The sequence below is a fragment of the Podarcis pityusensis genome (assembly GCF_964106645.2).
Source record: "Podarcis pityusensis genome assembly, chromosome: 6".
Taxonomy (NCBI): Eukaryota; Metazoa; Chordata; class Lepidosauria; order Squamata; family Lacertidae; genus Podarcis; species Podarcis pityusensis.
In genome coordinates this window covers 1,175,994-1,198,108 of record NC_138030.1, presented here as the reverse complement: position 1 = coordinate 1,198,108, position 22,115 = coordinate 1,175,994, and the positions used below count along the sequence as shown (strand labels likewise).

The 22,115-nt window shown below is 47.3% G+C and overlaps 1 protein-coding gene across 1 annotated transcript; it reads right to left on the bottom strand.

The window, feature by feature from the left end:
* Positions 1 to 5,751: 5,751 nt before the first annotated feature.
* Positions 5,752 to 20,340, bottom strand: LOC308480153 (uncharacterized protein). Its single transcript, XM_081011551.1, has 7 exons — positions 20,187 to 20,340; positions 19,376 to 19,516; positions 18,944 to 19,105; positions 14,169 to 14,306; positions 13,842 to 14,024; positions 13,113 to 13,280; positions 5,752 to 5,915 (listed from the first exon to the last, which is right to left on the bottom strand). The coding sequence occupies exons 1-7, from the start codon at positions 20,266 to 20,268 to the stop codon at positions 5,893 to 5,895; spliced, it is 897 nt and encodes a 298-aa protein (XP_080867677.1). The 5' UTR covers positions 20,269 to 20,340; the 3' UTR covers positions 5,752 to 5,892.
* Between the last annotated feature and the right edge of the window lie 1,775 nt (positions 20,341 to 22,115).

Here is a 22,115-nt window from a genome sequence, read left to right as displayed (position 1 = left end):
GAAGAGAAGACTCCCTGGAGAAGACCCTGATGTTGGGAAAGATGAAGGGCACAAGGAGAAGGGGGCGACAGAGGACGAGATGGTTGGATAGTGTTTTCGAGGTTACCAGCATGAGTTTGACCAAACTGCGGGAGGCAGTGGAGGACAGAGGTGCCTGGCGTTCTCTGGTCCATGGGGTCACGAAGAGTCGGACACGACTAAATGACTAAACAACAACAAAGGGACCCCTGACCGTTAGGTCCAGTCGTGGCCGACTCTGGGGTTGTGGTGCTCATCTCGCTTTACTGATCATGTGGCCAGCATGACTAAGCCGCTTCTAGCGAACCAGAGAAGCGCACAGAAACGCTGTTTACCTTCCTGCCGGAGTGATACCTATTTATCTACTTGCACTTTGACGTGCTTTCAAACTACTAGGTGGGCAGGAGCAGGGACCGAGCAACGGGAGGCTGCAGAGGCTCAGGGCAGAGAGGCGGAGGGAACTAAGTTCCCACAGGAGGAGTGCTTGCCTCCAGGCCAGGAGAGGTGAGTCACCTGAGAATTGGGGCCGCCCTATGCCTCGAGGCAGTTAAAAACCGGCCAGCACCAGTCCCAAGTTGCGGGAGCAACATTGTTGGTTGCTAGTTCCTGCCTGAACCCTGTCCTGCTGTTCTGCCAGAGCTCCTGACCCACCCTAGCTCCCTGCTTGTAAGCCTGTTCCTGACTTCACCTGACTTCCTGCCCTGCACCCAGCTTCAGCTACTATGGACTGCCTCCACATTGCACCTTTGACCATGGACCAGAATTGGACCTTGCCTTTCGGGTAACCCACAAGACCAGCACAGTAGAGTTGGAAGGGACCCCCAAGGGGCTTCTAGTCCAACTGCCTCCAATGCCAAAATCAGAACTAACAAATCCTTGAAAGATGTCTTCTGCTAAAAAGCCTCCAATTTCGATGATAAATTTTGGAAGAGTTCCCTACAAAAGCAAGCCCAGCTGTGGGATTGTAAAGCCACTGGTGGAGGAGAAGGCAGAGGCTGGAGAAAGGACTTTGAGTGGAAAGTGTCCGTTCCCCAACATGGGCACCCCTTGAGGAGCTTGCCAAAGCTGCCACACCAGAAATTGGGTGTGGAGGGGGTAAAAGGTAAAGGTAAAGGGGCCCCTGACCATTAGCTCCAGTCGTGACCAACACTGGGGTTGTGGTGCTCATCTTGCTTTATCTCTTTACTGGCCGAGGGAGCCGGCGTACAGCTTCTGGGTCAGGTGGCCAGCATGACTAAGCCGCTTCTAGCGAACCAGAGCAGTGTATGGAAACGCCGTTTACCTTCCTGCCGGAGCGGTATCTATTTATCTACTTGCACTTTGACGTGCTTTCGAACTGCTAGGTTGGCAGGAGCAGGGACTGAGCAACGGGAGCTCACCCCGTCGCGGGGATTCGAACCGCCAACCTTCTGATCAGCAAGTCCTAGTCTCTGTGTTTTAACCCACAGCGCCACCCGCTTCCCTCTAATGCAGCATACTGTTCTCCTAATGGCCAACTAGGTGCTCCAATGGGAAGCTGGTGAGCACAGGACCCAGGCACAAGAGCCCTCTCTTCACCTGCAGTTTCCAGCAACTGGTATTCAGAAGTATTGCTGCCTCCAGCTGTGGCGGCAGAGCAGAGCCATCCTGGCCAGGACCCATCAACAGACCTCCCCTCCTCTCCTCCCATGATTTTGTCCAATCCTCTTTTTTAAAGCCACCCAGGTTGGTGGAATCACTGTCTCCTGTGGAAGGGAGTTCCAGTGTTTTACTCTGTGCTACATGAAGAACTCCTTTCTTTTCGATGCCCTGAATCGTCCAGCATTCAGCTTCACCCCTACCAGATTTCTACCACAGAATAATAATAATAATAATAATAATAATAATAATAATAATAATAATAATTTATTATTTATACCCCGCCCACTCTGGGCAGATTCCAACAAAAGATTTAAAATACATTAAAAGCACAGGAGAGGGCACTCAGGAGTGATGGCTCACTTCATCTCCACCACACAGGCTGGGCCTACACAGGATTACCAGCTCTCACCACTAGAACCTTCCCCAGAGAATCCAGGAATCCATCAGATTTCATAAATCTCTGGAACACTGAATGGGTCTCAGGGGGGGATCATGAAAGTGAGACCAAAGTTCATCAGGAAATGATCAGACCACAACAATGGGACTACTATAAAACATGAGCCCCAGTTTTCAGACCACCTTTTTCACACTCTCAGGCGAAAAACAAATCAAGATACCCCACTTTGTGTTTTGGGTCTGTGACATCTGGAACATCCACTAAAGGAACACTGAAGTCCTGCACAATCCACACCATGTGCCAGGCTGCCTTTACCAGGTTGGTCAACTCCAGCCCTCATCAGTCTCTTTGGCCAAACACTGGGTCAGGCCTTCAAAGATCATCCCAACTTGGAAAGGCTTCCTGGAGAGCAAGATGGTAAATCTGTGGACCTGTGATGGCCTGGGAATCTGATTCAGAAGCTGAACCTGAGGAGTCCCAGCTTGCACAGGAGTCCCCGCCTCCAGGGCTGGCTGAGCCGGGGCTGGGGCTTGAATCTGAAGGGCCTGCACCTGTGCCGGTTCCTCAGGAGCAGACACCAGATGAATCCACTCTGGCTCCGGAGGTGACTGAGGACCCATTGCCTGCAGGTGCACCTCCCCCAGACCTGTCAGGGGAAGGGGAAGCTGCCCCTGGGTCCAGTAACCCTCCAGCCTCTCCTGAGCTGCAGAGGCTCAGGGCAGAGAGGCGGAGGGAACTAAGTTCTCTCAGAAGGCGTGCTTGCCTCCAGGCCAGGAGAGGTGAGTCACCTGAGGATCGGGGCCGCCCTATGCCTCGGGGCAGTTAAAAGCCAGCCAGCCCCGGTCCCAAGTTGCAGGAGCAAAATTGTTGGTTGCTAGTTCCTGCCTGAACCCTGTCCTGCTGTTCTGCCAGAGCTCCTGACCCACCCTGGCTCCCTGCTTGCAAGCCTGTTCCTGACTTCACCTGACTCCCTGCCCTGCACCCAACTTCAGCTACTATGGACTGCCTCCATGTTGCACCTTTGACCACAGACCGGAATTGGACCTTGCCTTTCGGGTAACCCACAAGACCAGCACAGTAGAGTTGGAAGGGACCCCCAAGGGGCATCTAGTCCAACTGCCTCCAATGCCGAAATCAGAACTAACAAATCCCTGAAAGATGTCTTCTGCTAAAAAGCCTCCAATTTCGATGATAAATTTTGGAAGAGTTCCCTGCACAATTTAGTGCTAGCCTACAAAAGCAAGCCCAGCTATGGGATTGTAAAGCCACTGGTGGAGGAGGAGGCAGAGGCTGGAGAAAGGACTTTGAGTGGAAAGTGTCCTTTCCCCAACATGGGCACCCCTTGAGGAGCTTGCCAAAGCTGCCACACCAGAAATTGGGTGTGAAGGGGGTAAAAGGTAAAGGTAAAGGGGCTCCTGACCATTAGGTCCAGTCGTGACTGACTGGGTTCTCTCAGGAGGAGTGCTCGCCTTAAGGACAGGAGAGGTGGGTCACCTGTGGGCCGGGACCGCCCCTGGCCTCAGAGGAGATAAAGGCCAGTCAGCCCAGTCCCAGGTTGCGGGAGCAACGTTGTTGGAAACCTGTTTCTACCAGCACCCAGACCTGTTCTTCCAGAGTTCCCGACCATGCCCAGCTTCTTGCTTTGGACCCCGCTTTGCCCTTGGTGGACAGTCTCCAGACCCTCAACCCAGGACAGGACTCTGACCACCCCTCTCGGTAACCCCCCCCTCGGGTCCAGCACAGGACCAATAGACCTAACTCTCTCTTTCTTCAGTGCTCCAGCCCTTATTGGACACCCAGGTGGACAGAGCTGAGTGAGAGCAATCCCCTTCCCAGCTCATCTACCCAGGTCTTCGTAACACATGCCAAGTCAGGGCCCTCATCTACAACAATAGAATTACACAACTGTAGACCGTTGGGATCCCTTCCAACTCTATGATCCTATGGTTCTACTTCAAAGATTCCTGAGTAAGTCGAGCAGTCAAGGAGTAAGAGGAGAGGTGGATCTTGTGGATCTTGAACTGGTTAAGTTGTAGGAAGCTAAATAAATGGGCAGTTTTCCGAATGGGGAGGCATGCATAGATGGGTCAGCAATCTTTCTGTGAAAGGGAAAGGGTTCTGTGGAACTGGGAGAAGGAGAAGAAAGTGCTTACCTAGAGGGTGGCTGGAGGCAGGTGTCAGCTGACCCCAGAGAGGAAGGAGCCCCACAAGGAGGAGAAGGCCACTCCACCACATGGTGAACAAGCTAAGTCTACTGCCCAGCCCATGACTCACTTATATCTCAGAAAACAGGTTCTCTGGGGAATTCCCAAAGAAGGAGGTGAAGGAAGAAGAAACAGAGGTCAGGACAGGAAGTGGGACAGAGAGGACATTCTTTTCTTTCTAAGAAGGTTTTGCAACAAACGATCCCAAAGCAGCTAAAGCCACCTGAACTTTTCAGTATCCTCGGGAAACTTGGCCACCTCACTGCTCATCCCATCTCTGGATTGTTTGTGAAAAAGTTGAAAAGCACAAGTCTCAATACCGGTTCTCGGGGAACTCTGCTTTCTATTACTCTCCCCCTAGAGAGCTGTCTGGAGAGCAGGTCCTCCTCTGCTCCCCCTGCTCCCGCAGGTTTCCTTATGATACACCTGTGAGCCTGCAAGAGCCCCTCCCACCCAGATCCCCAGACGGGATCACACCTTCACGCCTTCCTCAGCCTCCAGCCTTACCCGAGGGAAGAATGGTCCCTAAGGGTGATTCAAGGCACCTCAAGGATGGAGGCAGCAAGTCTGGCTCAAACAGAGGACGTGGCAGCTCTTTTCACCTGGCTCTACCTGTGCTCAGGTGTGCCAGGAAGCTCTGTAGTTAGAGCCTTCCTGGCACTTTCCCATTCTTATCTTGTGCAACAAAGAAGCATTTCCCAAAACTCTTTGGATAGTGCACTTCTGTTGATGCAGCTTAGAATAGCATTAGCCTTTTCCCCTTCCTGCATCACACATGAAGTCTGCTCCCACCAAATCCTTCCGCCACCCCATCTGGCCTGCTCAGCATTCCAGGATTCCCAAGTGCAGAACAGAGGACCACAAGGGCAGGCAGCGTAGGGCTGGGATGACTGGCCACTGGATCTTCTCCCCAGCCCAAGTGCAGCTCCTAGGCAGTGCCAGGGGGCTGCCTCAGGTTGGGTCTTGTAAAAACTCTGGCAGCTCCAAGGCAGCCACTTGCTCCAGCAGCCAAACTGAGCATTCTTGAGTCTCTGCCCCCCAGCAGCTTCTTCCGAGTTCTGCCCCCTTGAACAGGCCAACCCTCTCACCTGAAGGTGGGCCCTCCATGCCTTCCCACCTGCTGCCCCCTCTGGGCATTTGGCCAGTGAGGGGCTGTGGGAAGCACTTGGTTCCTAGGTTCAGTGGAAGGACCCTCCTGGCTCTGGCTTTGTAATGTGAATTTCACAGTGTTATTATTTCCCTTGTGGGGTTGGTTCAAACCACTACTCTGAATGCTCCTTTTCACAGGGTAAACTCACTGGGGATGAGTTTATGGAACCAAGGGGGCAGTGACCCCAAAACATTTGGGAGCCACTGATCTCTACAAATATCTTCTTCCCTTCCAGGCCCAAATCTCACCAGCCCAGCAGCTGAGGGGCTTTGAGAGATGCTTTCCCCCCACTGGGGCAGCAGCGGATGTGGGGCTCCTCTTAAGGCCTCATGTCATGCGATGCAAGAACCAGACTCAGCACATGCCAGAAAGCTCAGGTTTTATTGGGGGTTAGATGATCCCACAGCAGCCTCCCCAGAGATGGAAGGAGGGGGGCATGGCAACACACTGATGTCTCTTCTGGGGTTGGGGTCTTCTCAGACAAGGTGATCACACTGAGGGACTCAGTCCTCCTTAGTGGGGTTTTCTGGGGAAAGAAAAGAAAAAGAGTCAGCCAAGTAATTGGGCATGTCCCCCTTAGGGCAGGCAGCAGCAATGATAGAATAATAGAATTGTAGAGTTGAAATGGACCCCCAAGGGTCATCTAGTCCAACCCCCTGCAAGAAGGAATCTCATTTAAAGCATCCATGACAGATGGTCATCCAACCTCTGCTTATAAACCTCCAAGGAAGGAAAGTTCGCCATCTTCCACTGTTGAATGACTCTTACTTTCAGAAGGTGCTTCCTGATGTTTAGTTGTAATTTCCTTTCCTGTAAGTTGCAGACATTGGTTGGAGTCCTACCATAGCTGTCAACTTTTCCCTTTTCTTGCAAGGAATCCTATTCGGAATAAGGGAATTTCCCTTAACAAAGGGAAACGTTGACAGCTATGAGTCCCACCCTCGAGAGCAGGAGAAAACAGGCTTGCTCCATCCCCCATGTGACAACCCTTTAGGTTTTTGAAGATGTCTGTCATATTTCCTCTCAGTCTCCCCTTTCCCAGGCTAAACATTCCCAACTCCCCCAACTGTTTCTCATGAGGCTTGGTTTGCAGACCCTCAATCATCTTGGCCGCCTTCCTCTGCACACCTTCCAGCTTGTCACTATCCTTCTGAAACTGAGGTGCCCAAAACTGGACACACAACTCCAGGTGAGCCTAAAGCAATACTATGACTTCCCTTGATCTGGACAATAGATTTCTGGTGAGGCATGATTGCATGAGCTTTCTTTGCTGTTGCATCACTCTTTTGACTCATGCTAAGCTTGTGGTCTGGGACGCGGGTGGTGCTGTGGGTTAAACAACAGAGCCTAGAACTTGCTGATCAGAAGGTCAGTGGTTCAAATCCCCACGACGGGGTGAGCTCCCATTGCTCGGTCCCTGCTCCTGCCAACCTAGCAGTTCGAAAGCACGTCAAAGTGAAAGTAGATAAATAGGTACCGCTCTGGCGGGAAGGTAAACGGCGTTTCTGTGCACTGCTCTGGTTCACCAGAAGCGGCTTTGTCATGCTGGCCACATGACCCGGAAGCTGTATGCTGGCTCCCTTGGCCAATAAAGCGAGATGAGCGCCGCAACCCGCGATTGGACCTAATGGTCAGGGGTCCTTTACCTTTAAGCTTGTGGTCTGCTAGGGCCCCTGTTTCCATTTCAAATGTACAGTGGTACCTCGGGATGTGAACGGGATCCGTTCCGGAGCCCAGTTCGCATCCAGAAGCAAACGTAACTAGTGATGGCACGTCTGCGCACGTGCGCATTGCTTCTGCGCATGTGCATGATGTCATTTTGAGTGTCTGTGCATGCGCGAGCGGCGAAACCTGGAAGTAACACGCTCCGTTACTTCCGGGTTGCCATGGAGCGCAACACGAACATGTGGGATGTAAACACAGGAGCAGTCAATGACAACATTCCTAGAGTGTACATGTTAGAACATGGGGAGGGATGTCTGTCTAGCAAGCAGGTAAACTTCCTGGGGACAGACTTCCTCCGCATGTGACCAGAGGTGGGTGTGGCCTCACCTTTGCAGGTAAATGATAAAAGCACAGGGCAGGCAGCCATATCTCTCTCTCTCACCTTCATCTTCTGAAGGAGCAACATACCCTCTTGGCTCTCAGCCAAGAGAGGACAGTACTATCTTCCTATAAGATAGATTCTGAGTGTATTTTACCTTTTTTAAGCTGTCTGCCTTTTGGGATCATATTGTGAACAGAACGTGAGTAAACTCTTTTATACTTTTATAAAGACTGTGTCGTGTCTTGTATTTTAAGAGGGAACAAAAGGGGAAATTACCAGAGTAATTATTATAGTGGTTCTAGCGAACCTGTGCAGACGTTACCGTTGCAAACTAAAAGGGAAATGTCATAAACTCTGCTGATATTTTGGGAACTTGTTAGCACAAGTTGGATAAGGATATAATTAGTCAATATATCCTCTCCTGCACCCCAGAACATTCCCACAAAGGGTTAGTGGCCCCAGTATTGCATATTTCTGCGTATTTCGAAGGATTGCGTTGGATTGTGATTTTGAGTTGAGTAGTATTTTTCTGAGTTAACTTCCTGGTAAGCACATGGTCCTTTGTTCCATTGTGCAGTGGGGATTAAGCAACCCCCCCCCTTCCCTCAGAGTTCACAGTGACCCAAGACAGTGAAGAATTGTTTTGCATTTTGAGATTTTTGAGATTTTGAATATAAAAATTTTGAGAAATTTTGAAATTTTGAAGAATTTTCAAATTTTGGATTTTAAGATGGCTAGAGCAGCTTTTGATAGTGATGCAAAGCTAGGAATGCCTGTGCTGAATGAACACAATTTCATACACTGGAAGCAGCATGCTTAGATTATAAGCACATTTTGGAAGCTTTAAAGCCTCAGCCTACAGGGACAACTGAGAGAGATTTAGCCAAGATAAGTGCTTGGAAACGCATGAACAGCGAAGCTAGACACATAATTTTGAGTGGACTTCGTGATGAGCAGCTATCATTAATAAATAGTACAGATGATGCATCTCAAATCTTAAGAGATATTGAGCGCGTGTATGGAGAATCTAGCATAAACTGCTTCAGAAACTTGGTGTGTAAATTAACCAGATTGAGGATGAATTCAAAAGAGGAATTCACAGAGCACATCAACAAGTTTACTGAGATTATTCAAAGAATTGATCTGACTCCCAAAGCTTTTGATGAAGATACAAAGATAGCATTTTTGTTATCATCACTTGGACCACGCTTTAGCGCATTTGTAAGTTTGATGGACCATAGACAAGGTCTGATTTTTAAAGACTTGATTGGTTATTTAAAAGAAGAATGCAGAGATAGAGCTGAATCTCCAGTGAGAAATGCTAGAAGCAAGGACAGCGGTTATGCATCTAGGCAATTTACAAAGTCCAAAGAGATGCCTAAGAAAGTGATTTGTTTCAATTGTAACAAAGAAGGACACATTGCAAAGAATTGCAGGGCTCCTAAAGCAAAGAAACTCCACCCCTTTCAGCCAAAAGGGGAAAAGAAGGGGAAATGTGAATGCACATGGTTACTGCAAGAAAGGAATTTAGCTGTCCAGAATCGTGAAAATAAACGTAATAAATGGATTTTAGATTCAGGTGCCAGTTCGCATTTTTCATATAAAAAGGACTGTTTTAATGAGATAAATGAGAAATGATGAAGAAGGATCTGAAATTGAGATTGCAGATGGCAACATTGTTAAAGCAAAAGGTGCAGGTTCCATGAGTCTGAAATGCAATATAAACAATGAATGCATTGAGAACACAATCTCTAGAGTTTTGTATGTTCCAGAGCTGAGCTGCAATTTAATCAGCGTGTCCACTTTGGACAAGAAAGGTTTCCAGATCACATTTGGAAATGGAGAATGCAAGGTGACTAAAATGGCAAAGTGTTTGCTCAAGCAAAGCTAATAAATGGTGTATATGAGCTTGATCTTTCAGAGAATCAGTCTGCAAAAGTGGCACATTCCATCCAGAAGCATGAGGCAGATCTGGACCTGTGGCACAGAAGGCTTGGACACAGGGACACCAACGTCATTCTGGACCTACAGAAAAGAGATCTTGTAAGAGGTTTGCAGGTAAAGCAGAGCAACAAAGCTCCAGCAAAGTGTATAAGCTGTATTACTGAGAAGGCTGTAAAACCTTCATTTCCACGTTGTGCAGAACAAAGAAGCAACAAAGTGCTTGACATAGTGCACACTGACATATGTGGACCCATGAATGTTCCCTCACTGGGAAAGAATAGATATATTTTAATATTTCTGGATGACATTTCAAGATTTTGTGTTGTATATTTCCTCAAAGAGAAGAGTGAGACAGTGGACAAGCTCCAGGAATACATTGCCATGGTCAAGAATAAATTCCAGAGAGCTCCAGCTGTGTTAATGAGCGACAATGGAGGTGAGTACTGCTCAAATGAAATGCAGGCTCTCCTGGCCAAGGAAGGAATTGCACGCGTAACCACAATTCCTTACACACCACAGCAGAATGCCATAGCTGAGAGAAAGTTTAGGTCCATTATGGACATGACAAGGTGCATGCTAAAGGATGCATGTTTGCCACAGAAGCTGTGGGCCGAAGGAGTATACACGTCGGTCTATTTGCAGAATAGACTGCCAACTAAAGGAGCAGAGCGCACACCATTTGAACTTTGGCATGGGAAAGCTCCCAACCTGTCGCACATACGTGTGTTTGGAAGTCCGTGTTACTTCCACGTGCCCAAGGAACACAGACACAAGCTTGACTCCAGGGCAAAAGCAGGTATCCTGGTGGGATATGCCTCTGGAGGCAAAGGATACAGAATTATGGACTTACAAACTAGTAAGACAAATGCATACCATGCGGTTTATTTTGATGAATATGGAAAAGCAGACACTAAGAACACTGTTGTGGACTCTTCCGATGAGTCAGAAAGGACTCAAGAGTTTGTATATTTCCCTTTTGAGACCCCACAAAGTAATAATCTGCCTTCGAGTGTTACAGCGCCCCCTACAGGCAACGCACCAGAAGACGCAGAGGACCAGGACCCTGGCGGTACCAGAGACGAAGAGGAGGACTCAGATGGGGACATGCCTGCGTTGGAGGAGGATGAGGAAGCTGATGCGGTCACAGAACCAGAGGTCAGGTGCTCGTCCAGAACCAACAGAGGTGTCCCACCATTACGGTTGTCCTACTTTGCAGGGTCGGCGTTTCCACAGGAACCTTCCACTTGGGAAGAGATACAGGAGATGCCAGCTGCAGAAGCCAGTCTCTGGAGGAAGGCGGCACAGGAGGAGATGGATGAACTGCATCAGAACAAGACCTGGACACTCACTGAGCTGCCTCCCGGTAAGAAGGCCATTGGCAGTAAATGGGTTTTCAAGGTTAAGAAGGGGTCAGAAGGAGAAGTGCAGCGCTACAAAGCTAGACTTGTAGCACAGAGATTTTCACAGCGTTTTGGTGAAGACTATGATGAAGTTTTTGCACCAACGGTGAGGTACAGCAGCGTAAGAATGCTTTTGAGCATTGCAGCCTCCAAGAAAATGAGAGTGAAACACATAGACATTGCTGCCGCTTTTCTACATGGGCAGATTTCAGAAGAAATTTACATGAAACAGCCCAAGGGTTTTGTGAAACCACATGAGGCACATTTAGTGTGCAAACTCCAGAAAGGACTTTATGGACTTAAACAGGCTGCTAGAGCCTGGAACCAGAAGTTGCATAAAATGCTGACGCAACTTGGGTACAAGCAAGGCGATGCTGACAAGTGCTTGTACAGTAAGTCAAATAATGGACAATTCTCATATATCTTACCTTTTGTTGATGATCTGATTATTGCCACAGCAAGTGAGAAAGACTATACACAAATAGTAAAGCACCTTAGCAAAGAGGTGGAGGTCAAGGAGCTAGGAGATGTCCAGTACTACCTTGGGATTCAGGTGGAAAGAGAAGAGGACGGTTCATTTCTTCTCAGCCAAAGACAGAAGATCCACGAGCTGATTGAGCACATGCAGATGCAAGACGCACATCCAGTTGCTACACCGATGGCTACTGACTTCCTGAAGAATCAGCAGGATTTGAAGCAGTTGCCAGACAACAATGACTACAGGTCGGCGATTGGTAAACTTTTGTATTTAGTTACCACATGTAGACCTGACTTAGCTAATGCTGTGGGGATTCTTAGCAGAAAGGTGAATTCTCCCACTGAGCATGATTGGGCAGGTGTAAAGAGGGTGGTGCGATATTTGAAGGGTACCATGAATTGCAAATTAAGGTTACCAGCCGTCAGAGACCCTAAGTTGGTTGGGTATACTGATGCGGATTGGGCTGGGGATAATGCTGATTATAAATCAACAAGTGGTCATGTTTTCATGTTTGGTGATGGACCTGTTTCATGGGGCAGTTATAAACAGAGCTGTGTAGCATTATCTTCCACAGAATCAGAATACGTTGCAGCAACAGAAGCCTGCAAAGAGATCGCCTGGCTTGATCAACTCATAAAGGACTTTGGGTTGGCGAGAAAAGAACCTGTCAGCTTGCTAGAGGACAATCAAAGTTGCCTGAAGCTGACGCAGAGTGAAAAGTTCCTGGCCAGAACAAAACACATTGGGGTTAAATACCACTACATACGCCAGATGATCCAGGATGGACTTGTGGAGCTATCCTACTGCAGCACCCAAGAGATGACTGCTGACATCCTGACGAAACCCCTACCAAGAGAGAGTTTCCAGAATCTACGTTTCAAGCTGGGACTCTGGGTGGTTGAATAAAGTTGTTTATGTTTTGTGTATGTTGTATTGCCTGAGAAGGGGTATGTGGGATGTAAACACAGGAGCAGTCAATGACAACATTCCTAGAGTGTACATGTTAGAACATGGGGAGGGATGTCTGTCTAGCAAGCAGGTAAACTTCCTGGGGACAGACTTCCTCCGCATGTGACCAGAGGTGGGTGTGGCCTCACCTGTGCAGGTAAATGATAAAAGCACAGGGCAGGCAGCCATATCTCTCTCTCTCACACCTTCATCTTCTGAAGGAGCAACATGCCCTCTTGGCTCTCAGCCAAGAGAGGACAGTACTATCTTCATATAAGATAGATTCTGAGTGTATTTTACCTTTTTTAAGCTGTCTGCCTTTTGGGATCATATTGTGAACAGAACGTGAGTAAACTCTTTTATACTTTTATAAAGACTGTGTCGTGTCTTGTATTTTAAGAGGGAACAAAAGGGGAAATTACCAGAGTAATTATTATAGTGGTTCTAGTGAACCTGTGCAGACGTTACCGTTGCGAACTTAAAGGGGAATGTCTATAAACTCTGCTGATATTTTGGGAACTTGTTAGCACAAGTTGGATAAGGATATAATTAGTCAATATATCCTCTCCTTCACCCCTGAACATTCCCACAGAACATGCTCAACATGAAGCATATTCAACCTGAGGTATGACTGTACTGCTGTCAAGCCAGATGCCCCCCATCCTATGTGCTTCAAGCTTGGTTCCTCTTGAAGCTCCTCAGGCCCCCTCCCTCCATTGGTGATAAGGGGGAGATCCACCATCCTTAAGTTCACCCATGCGTAGGACAGGATGGTGCCAGCAGCCCAGCTGAGATAGAAGCCTGTGGAGCTCCACAGCCTGCCCCCTGTCCACCACACACACACACACACAGAGAGAGAGAGAGAGAGAGAGAGAGAGAGAGAGAGAGAGAGAGAATGAATCTTACCTAAGTTCCCGCAGACCATCATGCACTCCAGCATGGTGCGAAACAGATTGCCATTCCCCCTGCAGAGCCCATAGACGAATATTTCACACTTCCTGGTGGCTGAGTTGTAGTAGTAAAATTGTGAATAAGCCTCACATGGACCAGGGTCCTTTGGCAGCTTGCAGACCTCTGAGGCCACAGAAGGTGGAGAAAGAGGAAGCAGAGAGGTTTTCTTAGAGCAGGAAGGTGTCAAGAGTTTTTAATTCCAACTTCATGTTCCCTGCATGCATTCCTCCATAGGAATAATGCAAAGCCCCTCCATAAAAGGGGAAGGAGTCATGGAGCCTTCTCTTTCCAGGCAGAGAGGAATTGTGCCTTGGGCTATTTGGGTGAGTCCAGCTCAGGGACTGAATTTGAGGGACCTGCTTGTGGCAGCTGGTTCAGATCTCTGGAGCCCTCTTGCCTCTCAACCCTTTGCCAAAGCTCCCGCCCAAAGCTCTCCTTCCGAGGTCTGCAAAAACACACCAATCCCGAAAAACCTCAATTTCAAAACATGACGAAGCTCATTGGGTGACTTGGGCCAGTGGCTTCCTCTCTTAGCCTCCCTCACAGTGTTGTTGTTGTGGGGATTAAAGGAGGAAGGGAGAGAACGACGCATGCAGCCGTGAGCTCCATGGAAATGAAGGTGGGCGATAAACACCATAAACAAAGCCAATAAAATGAATTTCTGGCGGGTCCCACTCTCAGTACCTGGGCTGATTTTCCCGCAGGCTTCCTCGCAGGCCTCCTTTGTCTCAAACATGTTGCGGTTGCCCAAGCAGCCACCGTAGATGAACTGGTTGCACTTCTTCTGTGACGGGTTGTAGTAGTAACGTATCAAGTGTGCGCTGCATATTCCATCTTCAGGCGGCAACTGGCATCTGTCACTGCGAACTGTTGGAGGCAGAATGAATGGAGGTCCATGAGGGGAGCTTCTCAGGCTCCAGGGCACTTAAGTTGGCACTGTGGCTGCTGCCTCCACCAGTTGCCCAGAGAAGAGAGGGTGGGGGGAGAAGGAGTCAGGGGCTTTGCCAGTACCTGAGTCCATGCAGCCCCGGCTGCACCCGGTGAAGCAGCACTTCTGGGTGAGAGGGCACTCTCGGTCGTCTCTGCAGGTGTCATTGCAGGGGGCAAAGGTGCGCACAAGTTCCACTTTTGGGCACACACCAGGGTGCTCTGGAAAAAAAGAGATGGGGAGATAGGGGGTGGGACTAATAATAATAATAATAATAATAATAATTTATTTTTATTTTTTTAAGTTTTTTATTTATACAACAAGAAAAACAAACAAACAAAAAACACAAATACCGAATTACACACAAATTACAAAAATAACCATAGACACTTAATATTCTTAGCAAACAATTAAACATCTATTGGTCTTAACACTAAAGACCCAACCTCCCGTCTATTCCATACTTCAAATTCATATTACTTATTGCCAATACACTTTTTTTTTCATAATTAAACTTATTCTCATTAAATCTAATTTCTTATATCTACCTTGCAACTATTACTGAAGTTCCTCGAATGCTGCAACAGAATTTAAACTACTATATTTATTTTTCAGATATTCTTTGAAAACCTCCCATTTAGAAACAAATTTCTGTTTTGATTTATTTTTTATTTTTTCTGATAAACCATCTAATTCAGCATATTCTGTCAGCTTTTGGATCCAATCTTGAATAGAGGGGATTTCATTACTCTTCCATTTTGCTGCGATCAAAACTCTTGCTGCCGCCGTCGCATATAAAAAGATACCCTTCCTCTTTTGTGGAATATCCAAATCTGTTACTCCCAGGAGGTAGGCCTCTGGTTTTTTATTGAAAGAGATCTTTAGCATTTTTTGCAGTTCTGCATGTATACTCTCCCAGAATACCTGTATTTTCCTACATATCCACCACATATGGTAGAATGTTCCTGAGTCTCCGCATCTCCAACAATTACTTGATACATTTTTATACATTTTTGAAAGCTTCCATGGTGTAAGATACCATCGATGTTGCATTTTTTGAAAGTTCTCTCTAATCGTGTAACAATTTGTGAATTTCCAATTGATCTTCCATAAATTTTCCCATTCGGCCATGGTTATTGAGTGGCCAAAATCCTGGGACCATCTCACCATTGCCACTGTTACCTCCTCCTCCTTGACTGTCCAGTCAAGAGGAGTCGGTAAGTTTTGAAAAGAGTTTTTCTTTTAGAATTTAGAAGATCAGATTCGAATCGGGAAATTTCTGTTGAGAACCCCTTTTGTTTGTCAGATTTAAATTTTTCAAATAACTGATGGTATTGGAACCAGTCTGAAATGTGGTCTCTTATTTCCTCAAAGTTATCTTATTTCCTCAAATTTTATTTGGTTATCTTCATTTTTTAGAAGTATTTTATATGTTGGCCAACTTTCCTGAGTATTTTTCCGTTTTACTGCTATGGCTTCTACTGGAGAAGTCCACCACGGGACTTTAGGCTCCATCAGGTCTTTATATTTTTCCCATACAGCAAAGAGTGACTTTCTTATTATATGGTTGGTAAAGTTTTTATGAATTTTCACTTTTCCATATATTAGGTAGGCGTGCCATCCCCAACGGTTGTCAAAATCTTCCAGGTCGAGGAGGTCCGAATCCTGCAATGTGCACCAATCTTTTAGCCAGGTGAAACAGGCTGCCTCGTGGTAAAGTTTTAGGTCGGGTAGGGAAAAGCCTCCTCTCTCTTTTATGTCTATTAAGATCAGGTGTTTAATCCTAGGTTTCTTCCCTTCCCACAGGAATTTGGAAATTTCTCTTTGCCATATCTTGAGACAACCTGCTTCGCCCAGTATTGGAATCATTTGAAATAAAAAGATTAATTTTGGAAGTACATTCATCTTTATAATGGAAATCCTACCCAGAAATGTTAATTTTAGTTTACTCCAGGTTACAAAGTTTTTTCTAATCTCTAACCAAGTTTTGGTGTAATTATCCTGAAATAAGTTTATGTTCTTGGGGGTGATCCAAATACCCAGGTATTTCGCTTTTGAGGAGATTTTCAGGCCCAATATTTTTTCTAAATCGTCCTTTTCTTCTGTGGTTACATTTTTAACAAGCATTTTTGTTTTTGTTATATTCAGCTTGAAGCCTGCCACTTCTCCAAATTCTTTAATCAATTCCAGCACTCTTTTCAGACTTTCTTTAGGGTTTTCAGTCATAACAAGTAGATCGTCCGCGAAAGCTTTAATTTTATATGTTTTGTTTCCCAGAGTGATGCCTTTAACAAGCTGATCCCTTCTTATCTGATTGTTCAAGACTTCCATCACCAAGATAAATATCAGTGGTGACAGTGGGCAGCCCTGTCTGGTTCCCTTGTTTATTTTGCACTCCTCAGTAATTCTTCCATTGATGATCAATTTTGCATATTGTTCCGAATAGATGGCATTTATTCCTTTACAAATATTTTCTCCCAGTCCGATTTTTTCATAAACTTCCAGGACACATTATCAAAAGCTTCATAAACTTTCACATTCATAAACTTCCAGGACACATTATCAAAAGCTTTTTCAGCATCCACCAACATAATAGCTGCTGGTTTATCAATTTTAATATCCAAATATTCTAATACATTAATCACACATCTAATATTGGATTGCATAAATCGTCCGGGAAGAAATCCAGTTTGATCTTTATGAATTATCTCTTTCAGCACCATTTTTAATCTATTTGCAAGAATGTCTGCGAATATCTTGTAATCGTTGTTTAGCAGTGCAATGGGTCTATAATTGGCCATGTTTGAGGCATCTGTTCCCTGTTTGTGGATAAGAGTAATAAAGCTGTCCTTCCAGGTTTTCAGTAGCTTTCCATTTGCCAAAATATTATTCATTAGGTCTTTCATGGGAAGAAATAATGCTTGTTCTAACTTTTTATAGTAATTAGCTGGGAGACCATCTGGGCCTGGTGTCTTTCCTACTTTTGATCTCTGCATAGCTTGTTGCACCTCCATAGCTGTTATTGGTGAGTTCAAGATTTCAGTTTTTTCCTTAGGTATTATTGGTAGTTTATTTTTGCCCAAATAATCAATTATTTTTTCTAGAGTCTCTGGACCTTCTTTATATAGTTTTCTGAAAAGACTAGCAAAGTTTTTACTAATTTCCTTCGGTTCTTGAATCCACTTGTCTTCAATTTTAATTTTATTGATAATTCTATCTTCCTTTTTCTTCTTTAATTGCCAGGCCAAAAGTTTGCCAGGTTTAATTTATTTATACCCCGCCCATCTGGCTGAGTTTCCCCAGCCACTCTGGGCGGCTCCCAATCGAGTGTTAAAAACAATACAGCATTAAATATTAAAAACTTCCCTAAACAGGGCTGCCTTCAGATGTCTTTTAAAGATAAGATAGCTGCTTATTTCCTTCACATCTGGAGGGTGTTCCACAGGGCAGGCGCCACCACCGAGAAGGCCCTCTGCCTGGTTCCCTGTAACCTGGCTTCTCACAGGGAGGGAACCGCAAGAAGGCCCTCAGCGCTGGACCTCAGTGTCCGGGCTGGATGATGGGGGTGAAAACGCTCCTTCAGATATATAGGACGGAGGCCGTTTAGGGCTTTAAAGGCCAGGACCAACACTTTGAATTGTGCTCGGATACGTACTGGGAGCCAATGTAGGTCTTTCAAGACTGGTGTTATGTGGTCTCGGCGGCCGCCCCCAGTCTAGCTGCTGCATACTGGATTAGTTGCAATTTCCGGGTCACCTTCAAAGGTAGCCCCACGTAGAGCGCATTGCAGTAATCCAAGCGGGAGATAACTAGATGACCCTTTGTAGCCCTTCCTACTTGACAGAGGCATGTGTCCAGCTTTACCTCTGGACAGGAAAGCCCATGGATGGCCCTACTAAGTCCCTCCATGTTGGGCTGTGCAACGTCATCCCCCTTAAGTCCAGGTCCTCTGACTTTCCCTGCTCACCCACCCACTCCATAAAAACACAAGAAGAGCCTTCTGGATCAGGCCAATGGCCCATTTTCTCCAGGGGCCAACTGGATGCTTCAATGGGAAGCCCACAAGAAGGATCCAAGCACAAGAGCCCTCTGCCCTCCTGGGGTTTCCAGCAGCATTCAGAAGCATTGTTGCCGCCAACCGTAGAGGCAAACAGAGCCATCCTACTAGAAGTCACTGAGAACCCTCTCCTCCTCTGTGAATCTGCCTTTTAAAGCCATCTAGTGTGGAATCCAGACACGTATAAGAAAGGTTGTGAAAGTGCTTTTTGAAAAACAGTTTTGAAAAATATGTGGAATTTGCCATAGCTCACCATCACCACCTAGTGTTACATTTGTATACTGCACTTTACAACACACTGAAAACGTTTTATTTGCAGCTGTATAGCTGAGTCCCAGGTTGGTGGCCGCCATCGCCTCCTGTGGGAGCGAGTTCCATAGTTCAACTATGCGCTGCTGTGTGAAGACGTCCTTTCTCCTAATGAACTCTTGTGTTTACAGCTTCATATGCATATCTCTGGATATTTCTGAAATGCGCTAGGTGGCCCACGCCACCAAGAAAAGCCCTGGAATTGTGTTTGGTATGCCAGGACTCACTCCTGGAACATGTGAGGAAATCACTGAAAGGGGGAAACATCTGAGCATGTGCAGAGTTCATTTCCCCCTGTTATGCTCCTGCAACTGGCAGCCTCCACCATACAGCTTGGCATTAGGGAGTGGAGACTGCGTGAGTGGAAGCCAAGTGGGCTTGAGCCCCAACATCTCTTCCTGGGCAGAATTTAACACTGGTTCTCTCACCCACAAGCACCCATCTGCTCCCCCCACAATCAGGTCCCCATCTCTTTCCCCACCCAAGAAATACCTTCTTCAGCCACCTGGCAAGTCTGTCCACACCCGTTGCTGCAGCACTTCTGGATTGGCAAATAGAGTCCTGAGCCACAGTCCTGGTCATTGTTGCAAGTCGTTGAGCAGTTTGCAGCCTGGTCTGGCTGGGGGCTCAGCCTGGGGCAGGAGCCGGGCTGGTCTGGGGATGAAACTAGAATGTAAGAAGCTAAGAAGGGCCTGCTGGATCAGGCCAATGGCCCATCTAGTCCAGCATCCTTTTCTCGCAGTGGCCAACCAGGTCACCCAAAGGGGATCCCTGCCTGAGTTTTCCACCCAAATAAACACCAAACTCCCTTGTGTGTATGGATGGGTGGTCAAGAGCACATCTGGGTCAGAAGGTGAGGCAGATGGGAGGTTCCTGACTTCATTTCTCCCCCCCAAAAAGAGGGGCTGCTGCCCCTCTGCTTACCCTCAAGTGGGCGCATGCACTGATGCCCACAGGCAGTCTGGCAGCAGCGCTCACTCCCTGGGCAGCTGTTGTCCGTAGAGCAGAACTGGCCGCATTGGGTGTCATTGTTTTGGATTAGAGTAGGACACGTGCCAGGCTTCACTGTGATGGGGAAAGAGAGAAAGAGGGAGAGAGAGAAAGAGGGAGAGAGAGAGAGAAATGGATTACTAAGCCATTACTAAAATGGATTACTAACCATTTATAACCTTAAAATTCAGATCATAGAATCATAGAGCTGGAAGAGACCACAAGGGCCATCGAGTCCAACCCCCTGCCAAGCAGGAAACACCATCAGAGCACTCCTGACCTATGGTTGTCAAGCCTTTGCTTAAAGACCTCCAAAGAAGGAGACTCCACCACACTCCTTGGCAGCAAATTCCACTGTCGAACAGCTCTTACTGTCAGGAAGTTCTTCCTAATGTTTAGGTGGAATCTTCTTTCTTGTAGTTTGGATCCATTGCTCCGTGTCCGCTTCTCTGGAGCAGCAGAAAACAACCTTTCTCCCTCCTCTATGTGACATCCTTTTATATATTTGAACATGGCTATCATATCACCCCTTCTTCTTCTTCTTCTTCTTCTTCTTTGCAAACCACCCTATACCTCAAGTCTCAGGGCAGTTCACAGGATAAAGTCACAATATAAAAACACAAAATACACAATCAAACAACCCCCCAATAAACGCCAACCCAATAAACCACCCCCAAAGCATTTTAAAAGGGCATTGGGAGGACAATCAACTAAAGGCCTGGTTAGTGAGGAATGAGAGACTCACCTAGAGGCATCTGACCAGACACAGGAGCCTGCTCACCCCAGAAGGCAAGGAGCGCAACCAGGCAGAGGCTGATGGACTTCATGGCGAAGCAGGTCTGAGTCCCCTGCCTGCGCCCAGAAGGCTTTATATCCCATGCAGAAGGAACTGAGAGCACATTTGGAAATCTCTCAGCTCCACCCAGAACGAACAGAAAGCAGAAAGGAATGGATTGGTTGGGAAAGGCTGGGGAATCTGAGTGACTGGAGAGGAACGTTTCCAAGCCAGCACCCCATTTGTAGGCAGGCGATGATGACTCTGCTGAGTCCCAGGCGTGGCCCTTCTGTTATCAAAATGCAAAGAATCGCAGAAATGAGGAGCTGCCTCCAGGCGCTTCCAAGCACCAGGGGAAGTGCAGCCAAAACCCAGGAGACCCGATGCCAGCCTTGAGTCTGGGTGGGCTTGTGCTTGGGGCATTCAGAAAGAGGGCATCAGTCGTGCCAAAGGGGAAATGGCACCTTGGCTGCAGGAGGCAGGTGTATTCCTCTCTCCAGAGTGGATGTCATTGCCCACCTGGGCTGCTTTCATGAGAAGAAGAGATTCCAGGTGAGGTGGGAACAGAGCTGAACTGGGAGAAGGAGGAGAAAGTGCTTACCTGGATACTGGCTGGAGGCAGGTGTCAGTTGACCCCAGAGAGCAAGGAGCCCCACAAGGAGGAGAAGGCCACCCCATCACATGGTGAACAAGCTAAGTCTACTGCCCAGCCCATGACTCACTTATATCTCAGAAAACAGGTTCAATGGGGGATTCCCAAAGAGGGTGGTGAAGGAAGAAGGGACAGAGGTCTGGACAGCATGAATAAAAAGGGACAACCCAAGCAAGGTAACTGCCAATATACGTAGGTGTCTCCCTACGTATAGGAAAGGGAGCCCAGCTTGCCACAGGGGCATGGAGACACCATGTGGGGTCTTCCCTCCTTCTCTCAGCTTCCCACCACATGTGTCACATGAGCAGAGGCAGACTGAGTGTTGCGTCAGCTGTGGTTGGTGAGGATGCCTCTCTCTAGCAAGCAGATCCAAACTGATGTGTCACACATGGAGGAAAGTCCCAGGGCCAAATCTGACGCCTGCCTGCCAGGACTCCTTCAGCCAAGAACAGGGAGTGAGCGATGGCTCCTCCCAGGAGAGGGAGGAACAGAAGATGTTATCTGACCTGGCAGAGGCAATAAAATGAAAGCAGATCAGGAGGAGGAGTGAGTCAAGCAACAAGAAAGTTTCTGTGAACACATCATAGACAGCGGGGCTCTTAAACATAGCAAGTGTCAGATCGTTGCTACACCTTGCCCAATATTGTCGGCACTGGCTGGCAGTAGATTTCATGGGAGGTATTCTGCCCACTGAGCTTCAGTCCCATCCCAAAAGGGGAGAGAGGGAAAGACCAGGCGGAAACTATTAGCTTCTGATCACAGAACTATCGGAGGGTAGACTGCAAGAAGATCAAACCTATCCATTCTGAAGGAAATCGGCCCTGAGTGCTCACTGGAAGGACAGATCCTGAAGCTGAGGCTCCAAGACTTTGGCCACCTCATGAGAAGAGAAGACTCCCTGGAAAAGACCCTGATGTTGGGAAAGATGGAGGGCACACGGAAAAGGGGACGACAGAGGACGAGATGGTGGGACAGTGTTCTCGAAGCTACCAGCATGAGGGAGGCCATGGAAGACAGGAGTGCCTGGCGTGCTCTGGTCCAGGGGGTCCCCAAGAGTCAGACACGAATAAACAACAGCAAGAGTTGGAAGGGACGCAAAGGGTCATCTGGTCCAATGCAGGAGTCATGGCTTAACAGGACCACAACTTTAATATAGTTTGAAAAACCCATGCAGTGTACAAAGGGGGAAAAAATGAATAAACACATCGTAACAATATGTAAAAGCAGCATAAGAATACAACCATACA